Genomic DNA, 19,884 nt, shown 5'->3' on the forward strand with positions numbered 1-19,884 from the left:
CAACAAGGGAATTAGAGAGGAAACTTACTCCATTATGCACGAAATCGAGAAATCGTCGCCGGTGAGTAGTTCAGTTCAATCGTCGCCTCCTCTTTCCCGCTCAATCGCACTGCTGTCTGTTTAGATATGTAATAAAATGTGTTGTAAGTTTTATTATGCATATTTAGATGTAATTAGGCTTGGGTCGGGTCGGGTTCACAGGTATTTTAACGGAGACGTTAAAAGTCAAAGGCACTTTAACGTTTGTGTAAGTTTCTGTTAGCACGGTCGTTCGATTGAAATTTTTTTAAAACAAAGTTATGTGTTTGAGAGTTTTTTCAACTCCATGACCAAACTGCAAGTTTTTAAGCAGCTTTGTTATGAATTAGCCATTTTACCCGAAAAAAATATGAGACGAGTGATAATATTGTTCTCCACTTTTTCACTCCTCTTTTTCATTCTGCTTTCATTTTTATTCACTTTGTTCTTCTCGCAACAACAAAATTAAAACCAAACTGTTTATTGTGGCTGCTTGGGCATCGCCTTTTTTTTGAAGGAGTTAATTATCTAGTTGGTCATTGAAGTGAGCTTAATGTATCAAATTTGTCATTGAACTCAAAACGGTATCAAGATGGTCACTGAAGCGGCCATAAATATCAAACAAGTATCTTGAAATATAAATTCAAGCAGTAAAAATATTATTTATAAAGTCTCACATATTATTTTTGAATGTTACCAAAACCGAATAAAAGGTTATGACTTCTAATATTTATGATAATATATTTAAATTTTATCAATTTTATTTATTATTTATTTTTAATTAAAAAAAAGAAAAAAACTATATAATAAAATATAAATAATAAATAAACTTGATAATATATAAATATATTATTTTAAATACTAAAAGTCAAAACCTTTTAGTTAGTTGTGGTAACATTTAAAAATAATATGTAAAACTTTATAAATAATATTTTTATTACTTGAACTCATATTTCAAGTTGCTTGTTTGATATTTATGGTGACTTTGGTGACCATCTTGATACCGTTTTGAGTTCAGTGACCAACTTATACATTAAGCCCACTTTAGTGACCAACTTGATAATTAACTCTTTTTTAAAGAAATTACTTCCGCTTTTCTTTGACTTTTCCTATTGTGTCAAGCACTTCTAAGTTGTTCTGTTCTTTTCCAAACACCTGTACCTTCACTTTTTCTACTTCATCTTTTTAATTTAAACAAGAAGTCACTTTTATTACTCACCCAAGACGTCCCATTATCTATGATATTAGTACCTATTATGGTCTTGTCACGAGCTTTTTTTAAATTGTATATTTTTATAATTTATTTGGATATAAATATTAAAAAGGTGTTCATATTCATAATGTGGTAAAAAAATAAGAATTTATTTCTGAAAAAAGAAGAATTTCATGTACTTTCCTCCAGAGATAAGTCTTTATTTTTGAAAATTAAGTTTAACCAAACGATGCACTTATCTTGTCAAAATTGTTTTCATTATTAATTTTTCAAAATTATGTTTGTCACTGCTAGGTATTTACTAAGTATTTACTTTTTTAATCTTATTTGCAAATATATTAACTTCTCTGAAATCTTTTAAATATACTATATTTTGAAATTTATTTGCAATATACTACATTCTTTAATTCACCTTTTCATTTCTTTATTACTTAGCTCTCCTCCACTCTCACACCTCTCTCTAATGCACCACCGTATTTTTACAAATATTAGGTCTAGCTAAAAGGGGGGGGGGGGGGTTGAATAGCTTAATATCCAATTTAAAATTATAATTCCCCTTTAAAAATATTTTCCAAGTTTAAAATATTTTTACCGTGTTGTTTAGCAGTTATATGTGCGGAAGTAGAAAGCAAATATGACACGGTTGATTTTATCCTGGTTCGCGATGGAGCAACCTCTAATAGATTCTCTCACCCCTATTCCAGTCCCCGAGCTCCTCTCTGGACTCGAGTTTTTTCACTATAAGAAAGATGTACTCCTTATAGTCGGCGGAGAAGACTTTACAATCTAATACTTACAAATATTTATCTTGGTTCGTAACTACCCGTTACAACCTCACAATAAATGTAAAACCTCTACGTGACTTATCTTAGAACATAACTTCCCGTTACTTCTTCAAAGTCGGTGTAGAACCTTGATGTAGTCTTTGTACTCCTACGCTTTTGCCGGTCTTGGATCTTAGGTCTTAGGTCTTGGATCTTTTCTTTTCTTCACGGTGCGAAGACGACTAACTCCCCGTTAGTACGTCTAAGACTTGGGTCTTAGAACAAGAATCACCTCACTTCACTTCACCTCACTTCACTGCAAAAGTTAGAATACAATATCTACGAAAAACAAACAAGTTATAAAAGATATGAGTTTTGAACTAGTATGTTACTGTACTAGTTCGGGAATGACAATAATATTCAAGTTATGAATATTAAAGTCAAGTAAAGTATACTTTCTTTTGATCTATTCTTTTTGATCAAGTATACGATTGATTACTCCAAGAAAGGTTAATTGGGGGGTAATCAAAGAAGTATTTTCTTTGTAAGCTTTAAAAGCTTAGGACTTCACTTGTATTCTTTTCAATCAATTCTATGATCAAAGAATACTTATTTTACAAAAACTCCTTTCTGAGATATACTTGAAAATCTCGGAGATTGGAAAATATCCTCTCTTTTAACTTCGTACACAATCTTTTGGAAGTTGAGGATATAAGAAAGCTTTCACGAACAAAGTTTGGAATATTCGATATATTTCCCGAGACAGTAAAGTTAGCTTAGTTTGGGATCGAATATGATTTATTTAGCTTCTTTAAAGTTTAGCCAAGTTGATAACAACAATGACAATGTTGCTAAACTTTTTCTTTCGAAGCTTTTGTGAATAAAAGATCTTTTTGGTCGTATGTTTTTCTCCCACACAACATTATGGTGATAGATGGGAGGACGACGATTCTTTTATCACAAATTTGACTTTTTGTCAAATAAATCTCTTTAAGAGATAAGTACTTTTGAACCTTTCGTTCAAATCAAATGCCTCTTTTCAAGAGGTCGAGTACTTTCACGGATATGTGTTCGTTAATTTCCACTCTATCAAAGAGGAAGATATATTTCTTTTATATCTTGAATAAATCCGGAACTTTTGGTCTCTTTTAGAGAACCTTGTAGAAGAACTTGTAAGATAAAGAGAGTTTAAGTACAAAGTTCTAAAACAAAATGGTCGGTTAAGACACAAATAAGAAGCTAAGTAGAAACCACTTAAAGGAGATGACCGGAAAAGTTCGCCGGAGGTTCGGCCGGATTTTGGCACTTGGAACTTACTTGGGCAGCCCTTACAAAGGCTTGGAAGTGATTGTGGTTGAGCTCGGTTAGTGTAAGAAAGCTTATAAATCAAAACCTTGAATTTATGAATATATATTTGAGAGATAGAAGGTTTTGGTAGAGAAGTATTAAAGAGAGAGAGTATAAACTTGAAATTCTTGATAACTTCTCAAAATCTCAGCACTTTCTTGGCTCTTAGCTTGAGAGTATTTGGTGTGTACGAGGTGGATATTTATAGAGAGAATTGGGTGGAATGAATGGTAGAGATGAAGGGAAAATGAAGGGTGTAGATTGAGAAGGTTGGATTGTGGTTTTGTTGTGTTAGTTGTCCACTTGTAGAATAAGACAAACAACTTTATGGGAGAATTTTCAGCTGAGTTATGTCACTAAAAGACAAACACGCTTCCCAAAAATTTGATTAATAACGTAACTTTGTATCGTTATTAAATGCGACGATTTTCCGAAACCTCCAATAAATTACACCAAAAATATGATAAATCATAGAATATTGGAAAATGGTGATCTGGAAATTTTGGTCAATGTTGACTTGGTCAAACGTCCAGTCAAAGAGTCCAGTCAGCCCTTAAAAATAGCATCCGGACCAAACTTCTCAGAAAATTACGAAACTTTTACTATGCACCAAAAACATTATTCAAATGATCCATCTTAAGTTTCAAGTCATTCTAGCAAGTAGAAGTATTTTATTTGGATTTAAAACGATAAAAGTCGGTCTCCGGGTTTGAATAAAATACGATTAGCCTTTTTCAAGTTTGAACAGAACTTTGACTAATATTTTGACCTGAGTAAACACTTTGAAATATATTTCCTTGAATATAAAATATTTTGAATTTTGAAGGAAATATTTTAAGAGTTTAAAATAATTTATTCCGTAAAATAATAAATTGTGGGAATAAATTACTTTAAAAAATAGGACTTGGCTAACAAATTTTTGTCTTTTCAAATAAATGTCAAAAGAGTGTTCTAAAGAATATAATGGATGTATATTTCTTGTTCAAGCTTCTTTTGCATTTTGCTTTTGCAATTGTAAAACAAGAAGATATCATAGCTCGATATTTCTCGTTCGATAAATTACGATGTATAAATTTTGAGTACTCCTTCAAGAATATTGCAACTCTTTTTATAAATAAGGAGTATCATTTATATTTATGTAATATAAATATAATTTTGGAAATTCTTTTTGAGTTAGTTTGACCATTTGACTTTTTGACGAAATCAATTAAATAATGATGTCCTATTGGAGAGGATTCTAAGTGTATTTAAATTTCACATGAGTTATACAAATACCAAAATAATCATTTATCGAAAATGTCCTTTCATTTTTAAAAATATTGTATTTTTGCCATTTGTTTTAAAAGTGAAATTATTTTTGCAAAAATTCTATTAAATTTGGTTATGTATAAATAAGCCCTAAAAATGACAGTTTTATAACTTTTATATAAAAGTATTTATTTTATATACTTTTAATATTTCTTATAAAAATTTACTAAGTATTTATGAAAAACTTCTTGAATTTATATTATTTACATTTAATATTTTATAATATATTACTTAAGATACAAATAATTATATATATTATCGATAATTTATAATCGGAATGAACGACATAACATATAAGATATGTTTAGATTTCTAAATTTATTATATCAATAATAATTGTATTAATATATGTTAATGACCACTGCAAAAATTTAAAAATAATAGCTATTATAAATAGCTAAAGTATAAAGTTACAAATTATTTTTGTTATATATTACAAAATTTGAAAATATTTATAATTATAAATAAATTCAATCATTGAGAAAATACAGAATTTAATAGTTAAAAATTAAAATATGTGATAATTTTTAATTTAATAAATAATTTATGAGTTAAAAAAATACACCAAAAGTTTAAATATATTTATCAGTACTATTTATAGAGAAAACTTTCTAATTTAACGAGAATCTCGGGAAAAATCGATTTTTTCATTATTTTTATGTTTTCTGGTTTGTACTGGAGATGCACAAAAGATCTATTCGGGCCAGATTCAGACCGGGCCAAAAAAATCCGGATTTTTTTATAACCAGATCGGGCCGGGTTTTTTTAAAAATCGGGCCGGACCGGGCCGGGCTTTTCCAAAAATACTAGGCCTGGTTTAGTTATAAAAAGCCCGGATTTTTCAAAAATCCGGATTTTATCCGGATTTTTTTGAAAATACTAGGCCTGTTTTAGGCCCTCGGACCGGGCCGGGCCAGACCGGGTTTTTTTCGGATCTGGTTTTTCAGATTTTTTTCCAGATCGGATCGGATCGGATCGGATTTCAGATTTTTTGAACTATCTCTGGACTTTGTACCCAATATAAATCCCAACTCAAAACAGGCGGGAATGTCATTCCCATTCCCCCCACTTTTTCTCACACACACACTCACTCTCTCTATCTCAATTAGCGATGAACAACGGCAAATCGAAGAAGCGGGGCGCTCCGGCGCCGCCGGCCAAAACGCCGCCGCAAAAACAGCACGCCACGACGGAGATTGAGGAGGATGATATGCTCGACGAGGACGTTTTTCTCGATGAAACCCTACTTCACGAAGAGGAAGAGCTGTTACTTCGCGACATGGACGAGCGAGAAGCAATTGCTTTGCGTCTCGCTAAGTGGAAGCGCCCGACGCTGTCGCCGGCTTATTTGTCGCAGTCTACGAATATTTGTGAGTGTTTAATTTGCTCGATTTGTGGTTATTTGACTTGTTTCTAGGGTTTTGGCACGATTTTCGAGGCATTTGGTTAATTTCACTGTTTTGTGGGAATTAGTGTTTTTGCTAGGTATTGTCATGATATTAGAGGCATTTGGTAGTTTTATAGTAAGTGTATGTGTTAAGTGAAATTTACATTTTTTTGTGATGTATTTTCATGATTTGGGATGTAGTTCTGGGTACGTGTTTAAATTCTTAGGTTTTTCGTGAAGTATTGTCACATTTGAGACATTTTGTGGTTCATAGCTGTATTTGTTTTGTAACATTTGTTACTATCAATTCCAGAGTTTTGATATTTTAGAGATTTAGTGTTCTGTTACGTTTTTGAGATATTTTGTGATTTTTTTGTTGTATTGAATATTGTAATGTTTATAAGCTCGTGATTGATTTGTCAAACTACTTCGGTGTTATATCATTATGATTTGCAAGGCATTTCATATATATATATATATTTTTAAAATTTTTATTATATATATATATATCTTACACTTTGCGAACATCTGCGAGTGAATGATTTGTTCAGCTGCTGTTAATTTATGAATTGTGTTGTTAGTATTCCAGCAGCTGGAAATAGATTATGTGATCGGAGAGAGTCACAAAGAGTTGTTGCCTAATTCTTCTGGTCCTGCTGCTATTATTCGAATCTTTGGCGTCACAAGAGAAGGTATCATATTGATTTGCATCTTTTTAATTTCACCAATGTTTGAATTGGCAAAATCTGGTGTTATAGTCCTTATGCTATAAATTTGTGTCAGTATCTTTGTTTAGTGTTTTACCATAAGTAAATATGTGTATGCTATTATATTATGCTAATGAATTTCTAATTCTTTTTGGTGTTTATTAGGTCATAGTGTTTGTTGCAATGTGCATGGATTTGAACCCTATTTCTATATCAGCTGCCCTCCAGGGATGGGACCTGATGACATCTCCAATTTTCATAGGATCCTTGAGGTATTTTCTTGTTATTTGGTGAAATGTTATTATAAGTTTTTTTTTTGTTGATAATTTGCAATATCAATTAACATGCTATCATAATTTTATGTGAGTTTATTGACTATACTTGTACTTGCTTCTGTGTTGATTTTTAGGGGAGGATGAGAGAATCTAACAGAAATAGTAACGTTCCCAAATTTGTTCGTCGTATAGAAATGGTTCAAAAAAAGAGCATCATGTATTATCAGCAACAGAGTTTACAGCCATTTCTAAAAATCGTTGTTGCATTGCCAACAATGGTTGCCAGCTGTCGTGGTAAATTTCATCTATTAAGACCATAAGATTATTATATATCATTAATTTGTTATGTTATAGATTCTGAATTGTGTTTTTTACTTAAGTAATGCTGTTAAATGTTCTACATTAGATGTTACACTTGCTGGGTATGAATGTATTTTTAGTAATTATTTTCATTTATTGGCATATCTATAAATTACATGGCTTCCAGTTTTGTAATGGAAATACGTCGTGATCTAGTATATCTAACATATTGAGCTACTAGGATACACATTATTTGTAATGGTGAATCTGAATTTTGAGTAAGCCATTGCCTGTGATTAAAAATTTACTGTCTCTTTCTACTCTTTTCTTATTACAATGTGGCAGGCATACTTGATAGAGGCATACAAATTGATGGTCTTGGCATGAAGAGCTTTGTGACCTATGAGAGTAACATTCTATTTGCTCTCCGCTTCATGATAGACTGCAATATTGTTGGGGGCAACTGGATTGAAGTTCTGACTGGAAAATATAAGAAGACAGCAAAAAATTTATCTTATTGTCAGTTAGAGTTTGATTGCCTGTATCCTAATGAATGAAAACTCATTAATATTTATCTGTACATAACCTGCCATTACTATAATTTGCTTTATAAGGATATTATTATCTGTGGACTGATTCCCTTGACACACTTGAAGTTTTTCAAATTTGGTAAGCCATGTTCCAGAGGGAGAATACTCTAAGATGGCTCCATTTCGTATATTGAGTTTTGACATTGAGTGTGCTGGTCGTAAAGGTCTGTTCCCTGAGCCTACCCATGATCCCGTTATTCAGGTATTCCTTTTCTCTACCATTAAGATTGTTTTTGTGAAAAACGTTGAGTCCCCATTACTTGATGAACATAATTTGTGAGTAGAATAATCATAATGCTTTGAGAAATTTCAGCTTTGGAAGCTTCTATGTTACTCGGACTCGGGTACGGACTACAGAGTGTCGGACACAACACGTATCCGAGTGTCGGACTTGGGAATTTTGAAAATTGGGGACACGGGGACACTGTCCTAATTTTGGACATGGGTACGGGGACACATCGTAGTACACTAATAAACAAGTATGGTAAGTTAGACATCTTAACAAAAGTAACAATAGAACTCAAATTAGACATGATTTTGTAGGGAATTTTGCTAATTAGGCATCTTCAGTACCTTAATCCCATTCTCGCTTCTTTCTTTTTTCTCACATCTTTCTTTTGAATTGTAAGTTCGATTCGTATTTAATTTTTAAATTGGTCAAAGTGTCCACATTTTAGTCAAAGGATCCGACACGTATTAAGTGTCGTGTCCGAGTGTCCAAGTGTCTGACACGGGTACGGCAACCTAAACCGAAGAGTCGGAGTAACATAGGGAAGCTTAAGTGTTGATGCTCAGTCTTTTTTATTTTGTATCTTATTGATCTCGGGAGTCATAGAAGAAGTTACATGTTCCATTTCCCCAGGGTTGGTTTATAACATATTTAGTTTTAATCATAAAAATGGTTTTTTTTGCTTATTAAGTAGTAACCATAAAAATGTTAAGAGTTATGTAAAATCATGTTTGTATGCGAATTGTATAATTTGCATCTATTATTTTTTTGATAATCAAAGACTGAAATAAATAAAGCTTGTTTAAACTATTTTAGTACTAAGGCTACTCACTGAAATAAAATATTCACTTAGATAAGTTTGCATAAAGTTTCTTTCTTCATTGTTCACATATGACACATTATATAAGCAGCCTAAGATTTATCAAAGTCTTTATTAGGATTCCTATCAATGTGTATGAATGATAAAAAATATTTATAAGTGGTTAATAGTGTTTATTCGGTTTCCTGTAACTCTTCTTTCAATTCCCAAATTAAGTTTTTCTTTTCTTGCAGGTGGCCAATTTAGTTACTTTGCAGGGAGAAGATCAACCTTTCATTAGGAATGTAATGACTCTAAAATCATGCTCGCCAATAGTTGGTGTTGACGTAATGTCGTTTGACACAGAGAAAGAAGTATTGCTAGCTTGGAGGGTAATTAGTTCTCTTCATTTGATTTTGTTACTTGTTTGATCTGTACCTGGTGCAAATGCTTATTATGTCTGTAGTCCTACCATGAATTGCGGTGACAAGCCCTTTTGTACTTTCTAAGATGTGTTGTTTACGTATCTGGAATATTTGGAGCTTTCTGAATCTTCTACTGTTTTAGAAAATATATTTATTTTCATTCTAATAGTAGAAAATGCGCATAGTAATGCTGGCAAGTGGACATCAGGCTATTCTTTTAAGGAAACAAGTGAAATGCATGTGAATATTCTGAATTATGTTTACGCATAACACTAAGCTCTTTCTTTGATCAACTCATCGCACCGGAATGATTCATCATTGGCACATTTTTGTTTCTGTTGAGTAGTAACTTCTCTTCTCTTTGACCTGTCAAATAGGCATGTGACTTTTAGCAAGACAGTACATTGTTTTCATAAATTTAGTAGTTTTACTTGCAAGATTTTGTCACTGCAGGATCTCATACGCGAAGTGGATCCAGATATCATTATTGGATATAACATCTGCAAATTTGATTTGCCTTACCTCATTCAGGTTTGTGAAGACCGTTTGTGGTTGGTTTGACTATCTAATCAATTAGAAATTACTGATTGAGATTAGTGAAGTGTTGGAATTGATGTTTCATCAAGAAATAGAAGGCCTATTCTGTACTAAATTAGATAAAATCACGTTGTTGAGGTTTCTCTTTGTTGCTTTTAAGTAGCAAGATGCCAATTTTTCTCTGATGCAGAGGGCTGAAGCCTTGGGAATAGCAGAATTTCCAATACTGGGCCGTGTCAGAAATAGCAGGGTTCGTGTTAAAGATGCTACCTTTTCTTCTAGGTAAGCTTTTTAAATACAAACATCTGTTTGTCTGATTTATAATGCAAGTATATTGCATCCTTTTTCTGCTCTTCCGCTAAACTTGTTTGAAGATAAGCTGACGTGATGAAATATTAAATTGCCAAATTGGTATATAGTTTAAAATTGAGTAAATTGGCAATCCAGCATAGTGGATGAGTACCAGAATATCCTTCGTATGTTTACAGCTAAATTTGTGTTAATTATCAAAAATATCAAAGCTTTTAATTTAAAGAGTTTCATGCCTAGTGATCACAAGTCTTTCTACTTTCCATTATTTTTCTACTTCATAGGTTCCTGTTGGTTACATGAGGCTTTATTTTCATTGCTATTAGTTCTATGACTTCAGCAAGAAGCAGGTTCTAGTGTGCTGTGTTATAGGATTAGTATTTTTTTTGAGTCAGTTGCATTTTGGTATCCACAATTTGCACCGAGTTTCAAATAGTGGCTACAACCGTGGGCTAAAGTTATATGGCGTACTAGTAAGTTAATTTTTGACAATAATTTTGACGATATAAAAATGTATGTTGTGAGTAAAAATCTTATCAAGTATGCTAAACTATAGCCGTCAAAATGTAATTGAGTCTTTTTTTCTTAAATCCCTGGATGGCTACATAGGTTGTGATCTCTACGTATTCTCTGGTCCTTGCACGAGGCTTCACTTCAAAGGAACCAATTTAAGTTCTTTAATTATTAATCATAATTACTTAAGAATGAGAAATGACATATAGTTTTTTCTTGCAGACAGTATGGGACAAGAGAAAGCAAAGAAGTTACCATTGAAGGAAGAGTTCAATTTGATTTATTTCAGGTTACACTCAATCTGGCTTGTTCACGATAGCTAACATTTCTTCTATGTTCATTGTATTTTAATTAGAAGTTCACTTAGTTACATATTTTGTCATACGCGCAGGCTATGCAAAGGGATTATAAGTTAAGCTCATACTCTTTGAATTCTGTTTCTGCTCATTTTCTTGGCGAGCAGGTAAATCTCTAACTTCTGTTTACAGTATTAGGACGCTTGAATTATATTGTTATTCACGTAATTATAATTCACTGCTAATTATAGAATGTGAATATATAATTTAGAGTAAGAATGTAATGTCTTGGATTTCTAAAGATGTCACTTTGATCATATATATAGGCAGTGATTCAAGTGAGAACATTTTGTTTGTGAGAACAATTATTCTGCACTTCTTAAAAAGTTCAGAACAATTGTTTTGGAAAATTTTCACCTTTTGAATGTTGTATTGTTCTGCAGCAGAACAATAGTGTTCTCAGGCTAAAAACTGTACTCCATAGAGAGCGGCCCTATATATATAGAGAGAGAAAGAGGGAGGGAGGGAGGGAGTTATTAGTTTTGGGGATTTAATTTTGCTATCTGAAATATCATTTATTTCCGTCACTTGAATATTAAGTTTACCTATAATATATTGTTGATGACGTCTTTTAATTGCAGAAAGAGGATGTTCATCATTCAATCATATCAGACCTTCAGAATGGTAACCCAGAAACTAGGAGGCGGTTGGCTGTATATTGTTTAAAGGTCATATACTGATTTGAAGTTTATGTTCAAAGTCTACGTGTTTGGGCAAGAATTAAACTTTATATTTGTGCACCCATTCATTTACAAACCTACCTCTTGATGTTCACACTTCACACTGTAAGTATTTGCATGATTGTCACTACTGACCCAGCTGTGACGGTACACTGAATTAAGTATATTCTAGAGCCCCTATGTGATGAACACTACCAAACAGATTGAACGGCATACCCAATTTTCAAGTAAAAAAGCTTATACTGATGATCATGTTGAGAAACATGAATGAAAGTCTCTCATTTAAGTTGGGAAATGTTGGTTACAATCACAGTAGAATTAATATATAGTTCAGAATTCAGTTGAGGAGTTCTTCGAGTTTGTACTGATTGTCAGTTGGGATTGATTTTATGACATTATTCAGTACCTTCATCTATTATTGTTTGGGTTGCAAGCAGAGGCAATGTTGTCTGTATAGCACATGCCATTTTTCTCAGAACATCTCTAGGGATTATATTATAAGAACAAGAATGTCTTCAGTTTGTACTTCTGTTTCTGTTTTCAGATAGCTCTATGGAGTGCACATGTATACTCTTGTTCTTGATGGGAATTGAACATTTATATGCAATAATATTGCTAAGTCATGGTGGCTTGTTTTGCAGGATGCTTATCTGCCTCAGCGGCTTTTGGATAAGTTGATGTACATTTACAATTATGTGGAAATGGCTAGAGTAACAGGTGTCCCTATCTCATTTCTTCTTTCTAGAGGGCAGAGCATCAAGGTTGGTCTGATAATATCCAACATTCTAATTGGGGCTGTAATTGAGAATTTTATGTGTTAAACTTTTGTGAACTGTATCCTCAGGTCCTTTCTCAACTTTTAAGGAAAGCTAAACAAAGGAATCTGGTTATACCAAATGCCAAACAAGCAGGATCTGAACAGGGAACATTTGAGGGTGCAACCGTAAGTAAATCATATTAAACGCCTATGAATTAATATCTGGACGATAAACTTATGGATCTCTATTATTCTCACAGCCTGTTTCAAATAACTTGTGGATAGGTATCCAACATCTTAAATGTATCAGTTGTGGTTACAAAGTTTCTTTCTAGACATCCATTTGATCTGCTGTTTTACTGTTTATTATTTCTATTATATATCGCAACAAAACATTTTCAGATTTGAAATGTTTCAAAATTAAATGTCCTTCTGGTAGGAGATATAATTGATTACTACAATGTAAGAACTGTGTCAACATTAATGAGTACAAGACCAGCTTTGTGTTCGATGAGTGATGATCATTGCATTTATGGAGTATGCGTCATATTCTACAGCTATTTTATTAACTCATCTTAATACTAGTCTCTTCCTACATTTCCTTTTCTTCATCCTGGATTATATTTTTTAATCTGTTCATGCAACAAGTAACGTCTTGTTATATATTATTTCATTTCTGTGTCCTGTACTACCCGTTCAGAGACATGGGACTTAATCTCTTCTACTGAAGGTTGATTCAAAATTATCAGAATTTATCATCCGTATATCAATTATCAACATGCTAATGTGTTTTTTAGTTGTTTCACTGTGAACATTGTGTATTTCCAACTAATACAGCTGCTATGGCTGTAAAAGTCGGGCAGAAAAAAAATCACTGTTATTCACTTTGTTAACTTTTTTTTTTGTCAAGTTCAGTTGATAGTTTGTACGGATTAACCTGCTTTCATGGCTTTGTGAATTATACAAGCTCAATATATGATCTCAACATATGTGCTAATTTTACATTTTATGAAAATAAGGTAAAATTTCAGGTTGCAGTTTTTATATGATTAACATCTCCAATTTTAATGCCTTTAGGTACTGGAGGCAAGGGCCGGATTTTATGAGAAGCCGATAGCAACACTAGATTTTGCATCTTTATATCCATCAATCATGATGGCATATAATTTATGTTATTGCACTTTGGTATGCTCTTCTACAATTCGTATAATGTTTCCTTTAATGATCTCAGCAATTTTTGTATCGTTGTTCTTGACTTTGATAATTTTATGAAGGTTACACCTGAAGATGTCCGCAAACTCGCCCTGCCTCCAGAAAGTATACATAAAACTCCATCAGGCGATACATTTGTCAAATCAAATTTACAGAAGGTATCTGTAAAATGTGCAATATAATATCTGTACATATTCTAACTTATATTCTAATATAACTTTCTTATTTGCAGGGAATTCTTCCAGAAATACTTGAAGAATTGTTAGCTGCTCGAAAAAGAGCCAAAGCAGATTTGAAGGTGCTTTTTTTAGTTTACACAATATTTCCTTATCTTCCAACCATGGGCTTTGTCTAAATTTTATTATTCTCTGTGCAATTTTATAAGATCTTGTAGCTTTCGATCAGTCTAGAATGAAACATCTACTCTTGTGTTTCCCATGTAGGCTTACCCCTAAACTTCTGGCTTGGGGTAATGCCTTTATCAATTATATGCTCGAACTTGGATAACTTCCATTGTGTATGGGTGCCAAGGAAATAGCATTTAGCCTACCAGAGTGGCATATGAATCATTAAGTTAAGTTGATATTATGTGTGAGTGTGTGTAGGTGTTTTTGATGGGTGAAGATGAATGAATATAGAGTTTGAATAAAATCGGATGAAAATTCAATGCATGAGAAGCTTACACTTAACAATATCGATAAGCAATAACTAATCCCATTTTAATAGTCTTGTTTGTCAAAATAAAATGTCCCATAATGTTTGTCCTCTTCTTTGTTCAATGCAACTTTTATACTATTTCCAATATTGACTCTAACTCACACAACTTTCAAAAATTATTAAGCAAATAACTATGAAATTCTAGTAAAATGGATGAAAACTTGGTTATATTCATGTGTAATTAATGCAATTTTAGTGATGACAACTATAATAAGACATCACATTTAATATTTCTTAATAAATGTGAAATTTGTAAAGAAGACTATTAAAATGTGTAGGAGGGAGTATAATTCAATATGCAATTTTTCTTTTTGTGATATAACTTTAAAAGATAGCTTCCCTTGATATTTTATTCTAAAATATAATAGTAAGCTTAATTTAGAACCTGCTAATTACCTTGCTTCCAAAGCCTGAAAAATTATTCGACCTATGTTTCTTTGGGCCTTTTCTGTATCTGTCCTGCATCACAGGTCCATACCGGATAATGACTTAATTTAACCAACAGTAAATCCTTTACTTGCATACCAGAAATTTTGGTGCCATCCATATTATATGAATTAAACATGATTATTTACCCTCAAAGGTTTGAAGCAAATTCTTTTTTCTTTTGTTTAGTCAATCTTTTGTTTATGTAGTTAACATTTTCATTTGATTTCAGGAAGCAAAAGATCCGCTTGAGAAGGCTGTCTTAGATGGGCGTCAGCTGGCTTTGAAGGTAAGAATACTGCATTTTTGAAGTAATTCACTTTAGTGTGGTCTTCGATTGTGTTCCTTTGGTTAATCCCTAAGTCTTTGATGTTTCAGATAAGTGCAAATTCTGTATATGGGTTTACAGGAGCCACTATTGGTCAATTACCATGTTTAGAAATATCCTCCAGTGTTACGAGCTATGGTAAGAATATTGTTTCTTTCCTATCTTATTTAGTGCTATTAATGTGAGTAGCACTATGCTTAATGTTGGTGTTTTGCTTTTAGGGCTAAACCATGTGATTTTGTTTCCATTTTAAAGGTCGACAGATGATTGAACATACCAAAAAACTCGTGGAAGATAAATTTACTACACTTAATGGATACGAGCACAATGTTGAGGTAAAGCAATCACTGAGAATACTGACAAAAATTCCAGTGACATACTTTCACTAGAGTTGCTCAGACATATGACTGGTATATACTTGTCAAGGCTTAGCTAGAAGGCATCTATTTTTCTCACTAATCTGTGCTTTGAAATTATTTTGAGTAGCTAGTGTCATATTTTCGATTGAACTAATTAATTTTTTTGCAAATTGAGTTGGTCCATGTTGCCCCTTGTGTAAAGTCGACCGTTTTCCTGATCATTTTACTCAAGATGGATGGCGTTAAGTTCCATGTCTTTTTTTTTTTAAAAGAATTTAGACATATACTGGTATGTAGTAAACAACAGGAGCCTCTAACCTTACATCTGCAACTTCTAAAATTATGCTTATTCCAAAACCCTCTTGAGTTAACTTAATTTTCTCTAGATGCTGAATCAGATTGATTGAGGAAAAAACTAAAGTTGTTTTTCTGGATACACTTGTGTAGCTTGGGTCCTCTTCAGTTCGTCTTTATATTGTGTAATTTGTTTTGTACACTGACTTGTTTGTGATATCAGGTCATATATGGAGATACAGATTCCGTTATGGTTTTATTTGGTGTGACAAATGTGGAAGCAGCTATGGATCTTGGTAGGGAAGCTGCTGAATACATTAGCAGAACGTTCACGAAAGTAAACTATATTATTCTATTACATAGCTGTTCATATTATATCTTCTAAGTTCTTGCCCAATCTTTTTAGGCATTGGCTTCAGTTTTTTTAACCAAATTTCTTTATATATAATCTGAATTGGTTCGACCTCTAGCTTGGCAAGTATCAATGTATCATTCATATCCTCTATGTAGCTTACAAAAGGCTAAAAAGTTAAGAGACCACTGCTATATTATCCTTAACAATATCAACTTCTGGATATTGCTGAATTAATAGAACTAGTCAAACAAGGGTTGTATATGCCTCTCAACAATTAATGGTATAGAAGCTTTTTTTGTAACTTTAGAAAATCTGTGTAAGGTGCTTGTCTCCTTTCTTATGCGTCCTGTCTCTTTTATATATACTATATCTTTTTCCTTTTTATGTGACCCATTTATCTTCTTATTGTTTGTATTTCTTGGGCAGCCCATAAAACTAGAGTTTGAGAAGGTTTACTATCCATATTTACTGATTAGCAAGAAGAGATATGCTGGTCTTTTGTGGACTAACCCGAACAAGTTTGACAAAATGGACACCAAAGGTTATCAAATGCAAAATGATTGTTAATATTTGAGATAAAATATACTATGCCAACTGTAATATTGTTGTATGGCATTTTCTCAGAATACCCTTTTTAATTTATGTTTTTTAATCTCCAGGAATTGAAACAGTTCGAAGAGACAATTGCTTATTGGTTAAAAACTTGGTTACCGAATGCCTTCACAAAATACTAATAGACAGAGACATTCCTAGTGCTGTTCAGTATGTTAAGAATACCATTTCCGATCTTCTTAAAAACCGGATGGATTTGTCTCTTTTAGTTATTACCAAGGTAAGCGTAGTTTTTGATAAGTTAATTGCAACTTTACTAGATTCTGTTAAATAATCCTTTATTGTGCACTGTTTCTGTTTGATCTGAATTAAAGCTTGTTTTTCCTGTACTCAACCTGTGTTCCTCTGTTCAATAGGGTTTGACTAAAACAGGAGAGAACTATGAAGTGAAGGCAGCACATGTTGAACTAGCAGAACGAATGCGTAAGGTTGGTCTCAACTGATTTACTTGATCTACATGGTATTGTTTCTTATTGTGTATTAAGTTGTGTTGGTGGTCACGCTATGAATTTCTGCTTACCTTCATTAAAACGATTGACACTGGTGATAATTAGTTGCTGGTTACTTGACTGTACAACCAAAGCTTATGTTGTTATATTTTGCCTATTAGAGAGATGCTGCTACTGCTCCAAATGTTGGTGATCGAGTACCATATGTTATTGTTAAAGCTGCTAAAGGTGCCAAGGTAATTTGTTTCTTGGTTTCGTGGTTTGGAAACTGTGTAGCTTAGTTTAGTACGAATTTAAGCTGTTTATTCGATAATAAACAGGCTTATGAACGGTCAGAAGATCCTATTTATGTCCTTGAAAACAACATACCAATAGATCCTCAGTACTACCTTGAAAACCAAATTAGCAAGGTTAGTTTTAGCGTATGCCGCCTCTGCTTCTGTAGCATGTTGAGCTCAATTATTTTGTTTATGTTGTTTATGCTATTCAAGCTTTTCTACTAGTTCCCTTCTTTAACAAATAATAAGTGTCAAACTATCATAAGTTTCTACCAAATAACTGTTTCTGTAAATTTCTAGCCACTTTTAAGGATATTTGAGCCCATCTTGAAGAATGCAAGTAAGGAACTTCTCCAAGGAGATCACACAAGATCTATTTCTATATCTACTCCCTCAAGTGGTGGCATAATGAAATTTGCTAAAAAAAAGCTCAGTTGCATTGGCTGCAAAGCGTTGATTAGGTAAGACTTTAGTTCTTGCTTCTCCTGCCACTTCCCTTTCCATATTTTTTGTCATTATATTCCGATTGCTCATTGCCGCTGCTTATACTGTAACTTACATAGCACTTCTTTATCTAATGTTTCCCTTACACACTCGGTTTCTTAGTACATGATTATAGTGTATCGCCGCTGTACATCCCCAAAGTGTTCTGCTTGAAAATGTAACGAGTTCTCCCAACTAGTAGGCAATGAGTGTCATTCTGGAAAGCTTTCTACCCTCATCTTGGGGATCATTATAATGAACTAATCAGAGTCACCAGATTGCCAGTACATTTATCTTTATTAAAACCATTTCTCCACAGTGACCGTTTAAAAGTCTCAAACTTTTGTAGTTTGGCTCTGTTGTAAGGGTCAAATTGCTTCTCAGCTTAACTTGGCACCTTGGCAGAACATTCGAAGGGAGGATAGTTTAGAAGTTAATAATAGCAGGAGAAACTCTTGTGCAAAATGAATGATTAAAAAACTGATGAAATCTCTAGATTATGATACAAGCACCTCAAATGAGAATTTCTTTGTAAAATAAAGGGAGTATGCATGATTACGTTCAGTATCATATTTGAGAGGATATTTTTTTCCTCTTTTGATCATTATAGATATGAAGAGAAAAAACAGACAGCTATTTTTTCATTTTCCTGCATTAATGCGTATACGCTAGAAATGTATGTAAAATATTTTTACATAATTGTAATAATTTACTGCTGTGTTCTTTGCCAGTAATTCAGACAGTACTATCTGCGCCCACTGCAAAGGAAGAGAAGCAGAACTTTATTGCAAAACTGTATCAACTGGTATATATAGTTATTTCCATCTTATTTATTGTTAGGTATTAGTCAATACTAGTAACTTTCTGTAAGTCGCTTGAAAATTAATTGAAAAATTGTTTGGTTGTGTAGTGTCAGAGTTGGAGAAACTATTTGGTAGGCTTTGGACCCAGTGCCAGGAGTGTCAAGGTTCTCTTCATCAGGATGTGCTGTGCACTAGGTTCGCATCCCCCCCTCAGATATATACAGTTAGTTTTTTCACTAGTACATGGAAAATTTTGGCATGTGATTGGCTGGTGCTCTGAGCCTTATAATTGACTTCGATGGTACATTTCTGAGGATGTCAGCATACCGGTGTCCTCGTAATTGCTCACATTTGTTTCTCCATGCATTTGCTTACCTATGTCACTATTTTGCTTATGGTAATCTTTTATCAATGATTATTTCAGTCGAGATTGTCCAATATTTTACCGGAGGAAGAAAGCACAGAAAGACATGGCAGAAGCCAAAATCCAGTTAGATAGGTGGAATTTCTGAGATCATCAAAGGCTTGTTCCAAAATCAAGTGTCTACATCTGTGCATATGGCGTGCCACTGTGAGCTTAATATCCATATTTTGGAAATCAGTTGGTAAAAGATATTTGCTGAAATCAGAGAACTAGAAAAACTACACTAGTCAGATTTAAGGATCTACTGATGCGATAAGGTGACCGTGTCTTTGAAATGCCTCAATGATATGATGAAGACAGAATATGGCCGCTGAGTCTTCATTTTAACAGGACATGAGGACTGGTGGTTATACTATGCTTTAGCAGATGACAAAATAACTGTCATGTAGTTTTACCAGTAGTGATGTCATAATATCTGATGTATATTTGTAGCTTACGTTTACACTAAATATCAGAGTTTTAGTCAATCATCCAAGTAATTTATCCAATGAGTAGTGTTTATATGTTTGTATTCACGTATTCAATTGCAGCGTAAATGGTAAGTTTGGTTTTTTTACATACTGTAGTGCATATTCGTTCTTTCGGATTCGTTAGCTGGTCTGGCATAAATTGTTGGCTGATGTTTGTTTC

At 33.1% G+C, this 19,884-nt stretch overlaps 1 protein-coding gene across 1 annotated transcript; it reads left to right on the top strand.

Moving 5' to 3' along the window:
- The first annotated feature begins 5,704 nt into the window (after positions 1–5,704).
- LOC108205312 (DNA polymerase delta catalytic subunit) lies at positions 5,705–19,812 on the top strand. Its single transcript, XM_017375228.2, has 30 exons — positions 5,705–6,020; positions 6,619–6,729; positions 6,910–7,016; positions 7,154–7,313; positions 7,665–7,860; positions 7,976–8,111; positions 9,192–9,329; positions 9,816–9,893; positions 10,090–10,181; positions 10,944–11,010; positions 11,113–11,184; positions 11,659–11,745; positions 12,399–12,518; positions 12,602–12,700; positions 13,592–13,699; positions 13,789–13,884; positions 13,959–14,024; positions 15,102–15,158; positions 15,248–15,335; positions 15,453–15,532; positions 16,074–16,187; positions 16,632–16,746; positions 16,865–17,037; positions 17,174–17,245; positions 17,428–17,502; positions 17,587–17,676; positions 17,845–18,005; positions 18,759–18,832; positions 18,938–19,025; positions 19,255–19,812. Exons 1-30 carry the CDS (start codon positions 5,762–5,764, stop codon positions 19,340–19,342), a joined length of 3,267 nt encoding a protein of 1,088 aa, XP_017230717.1. The 5' UTR covers positions 5,705–5,761; the 3' UTR covers positions 19,343–19,812.
- Positions 19,813–19,884: the final 72 nt, after the last annotated feature.

This window comes from Daucus carota, chromosome 1, assembly GCF_001625215.2.
Source record: "Daucus carota subsp. sativus chromosome 1, DH1 v3.0, whole genome shotgun sequence".
NCBI classification, from domain to species: Eukaryota; Viridiplantae; Streptophyta; class Magnoliopsida; order Apiales; family Apiaceae; genus Daucus; species Daucus carota.

Bases quoted from the DNA above. Each gene is read 5' to 3' on its own strand.
- LOC108205312 (XM_017375228.2), top strand. From the start codon at position 5,762: ATGAACAACGGCAAATCGAAGAAGCGGGGCGCTCCGGCGCCGCCGGCC. The intron at 6,021-6,618 runs GTGAGTGTTTAA...TTGTGTTGTTAG, and splicing joins GTCGCAGTCTACGAATATTT to TATTCCAGCAGCTGGAAATA. The intron at 12,701-13,591 runs GTAAGTAAATCA...TAATGCCTTTAG, and splicing joins GAACATTTGAGGGTGCAACC to GTACTGGAGGCAAGGGCCGG.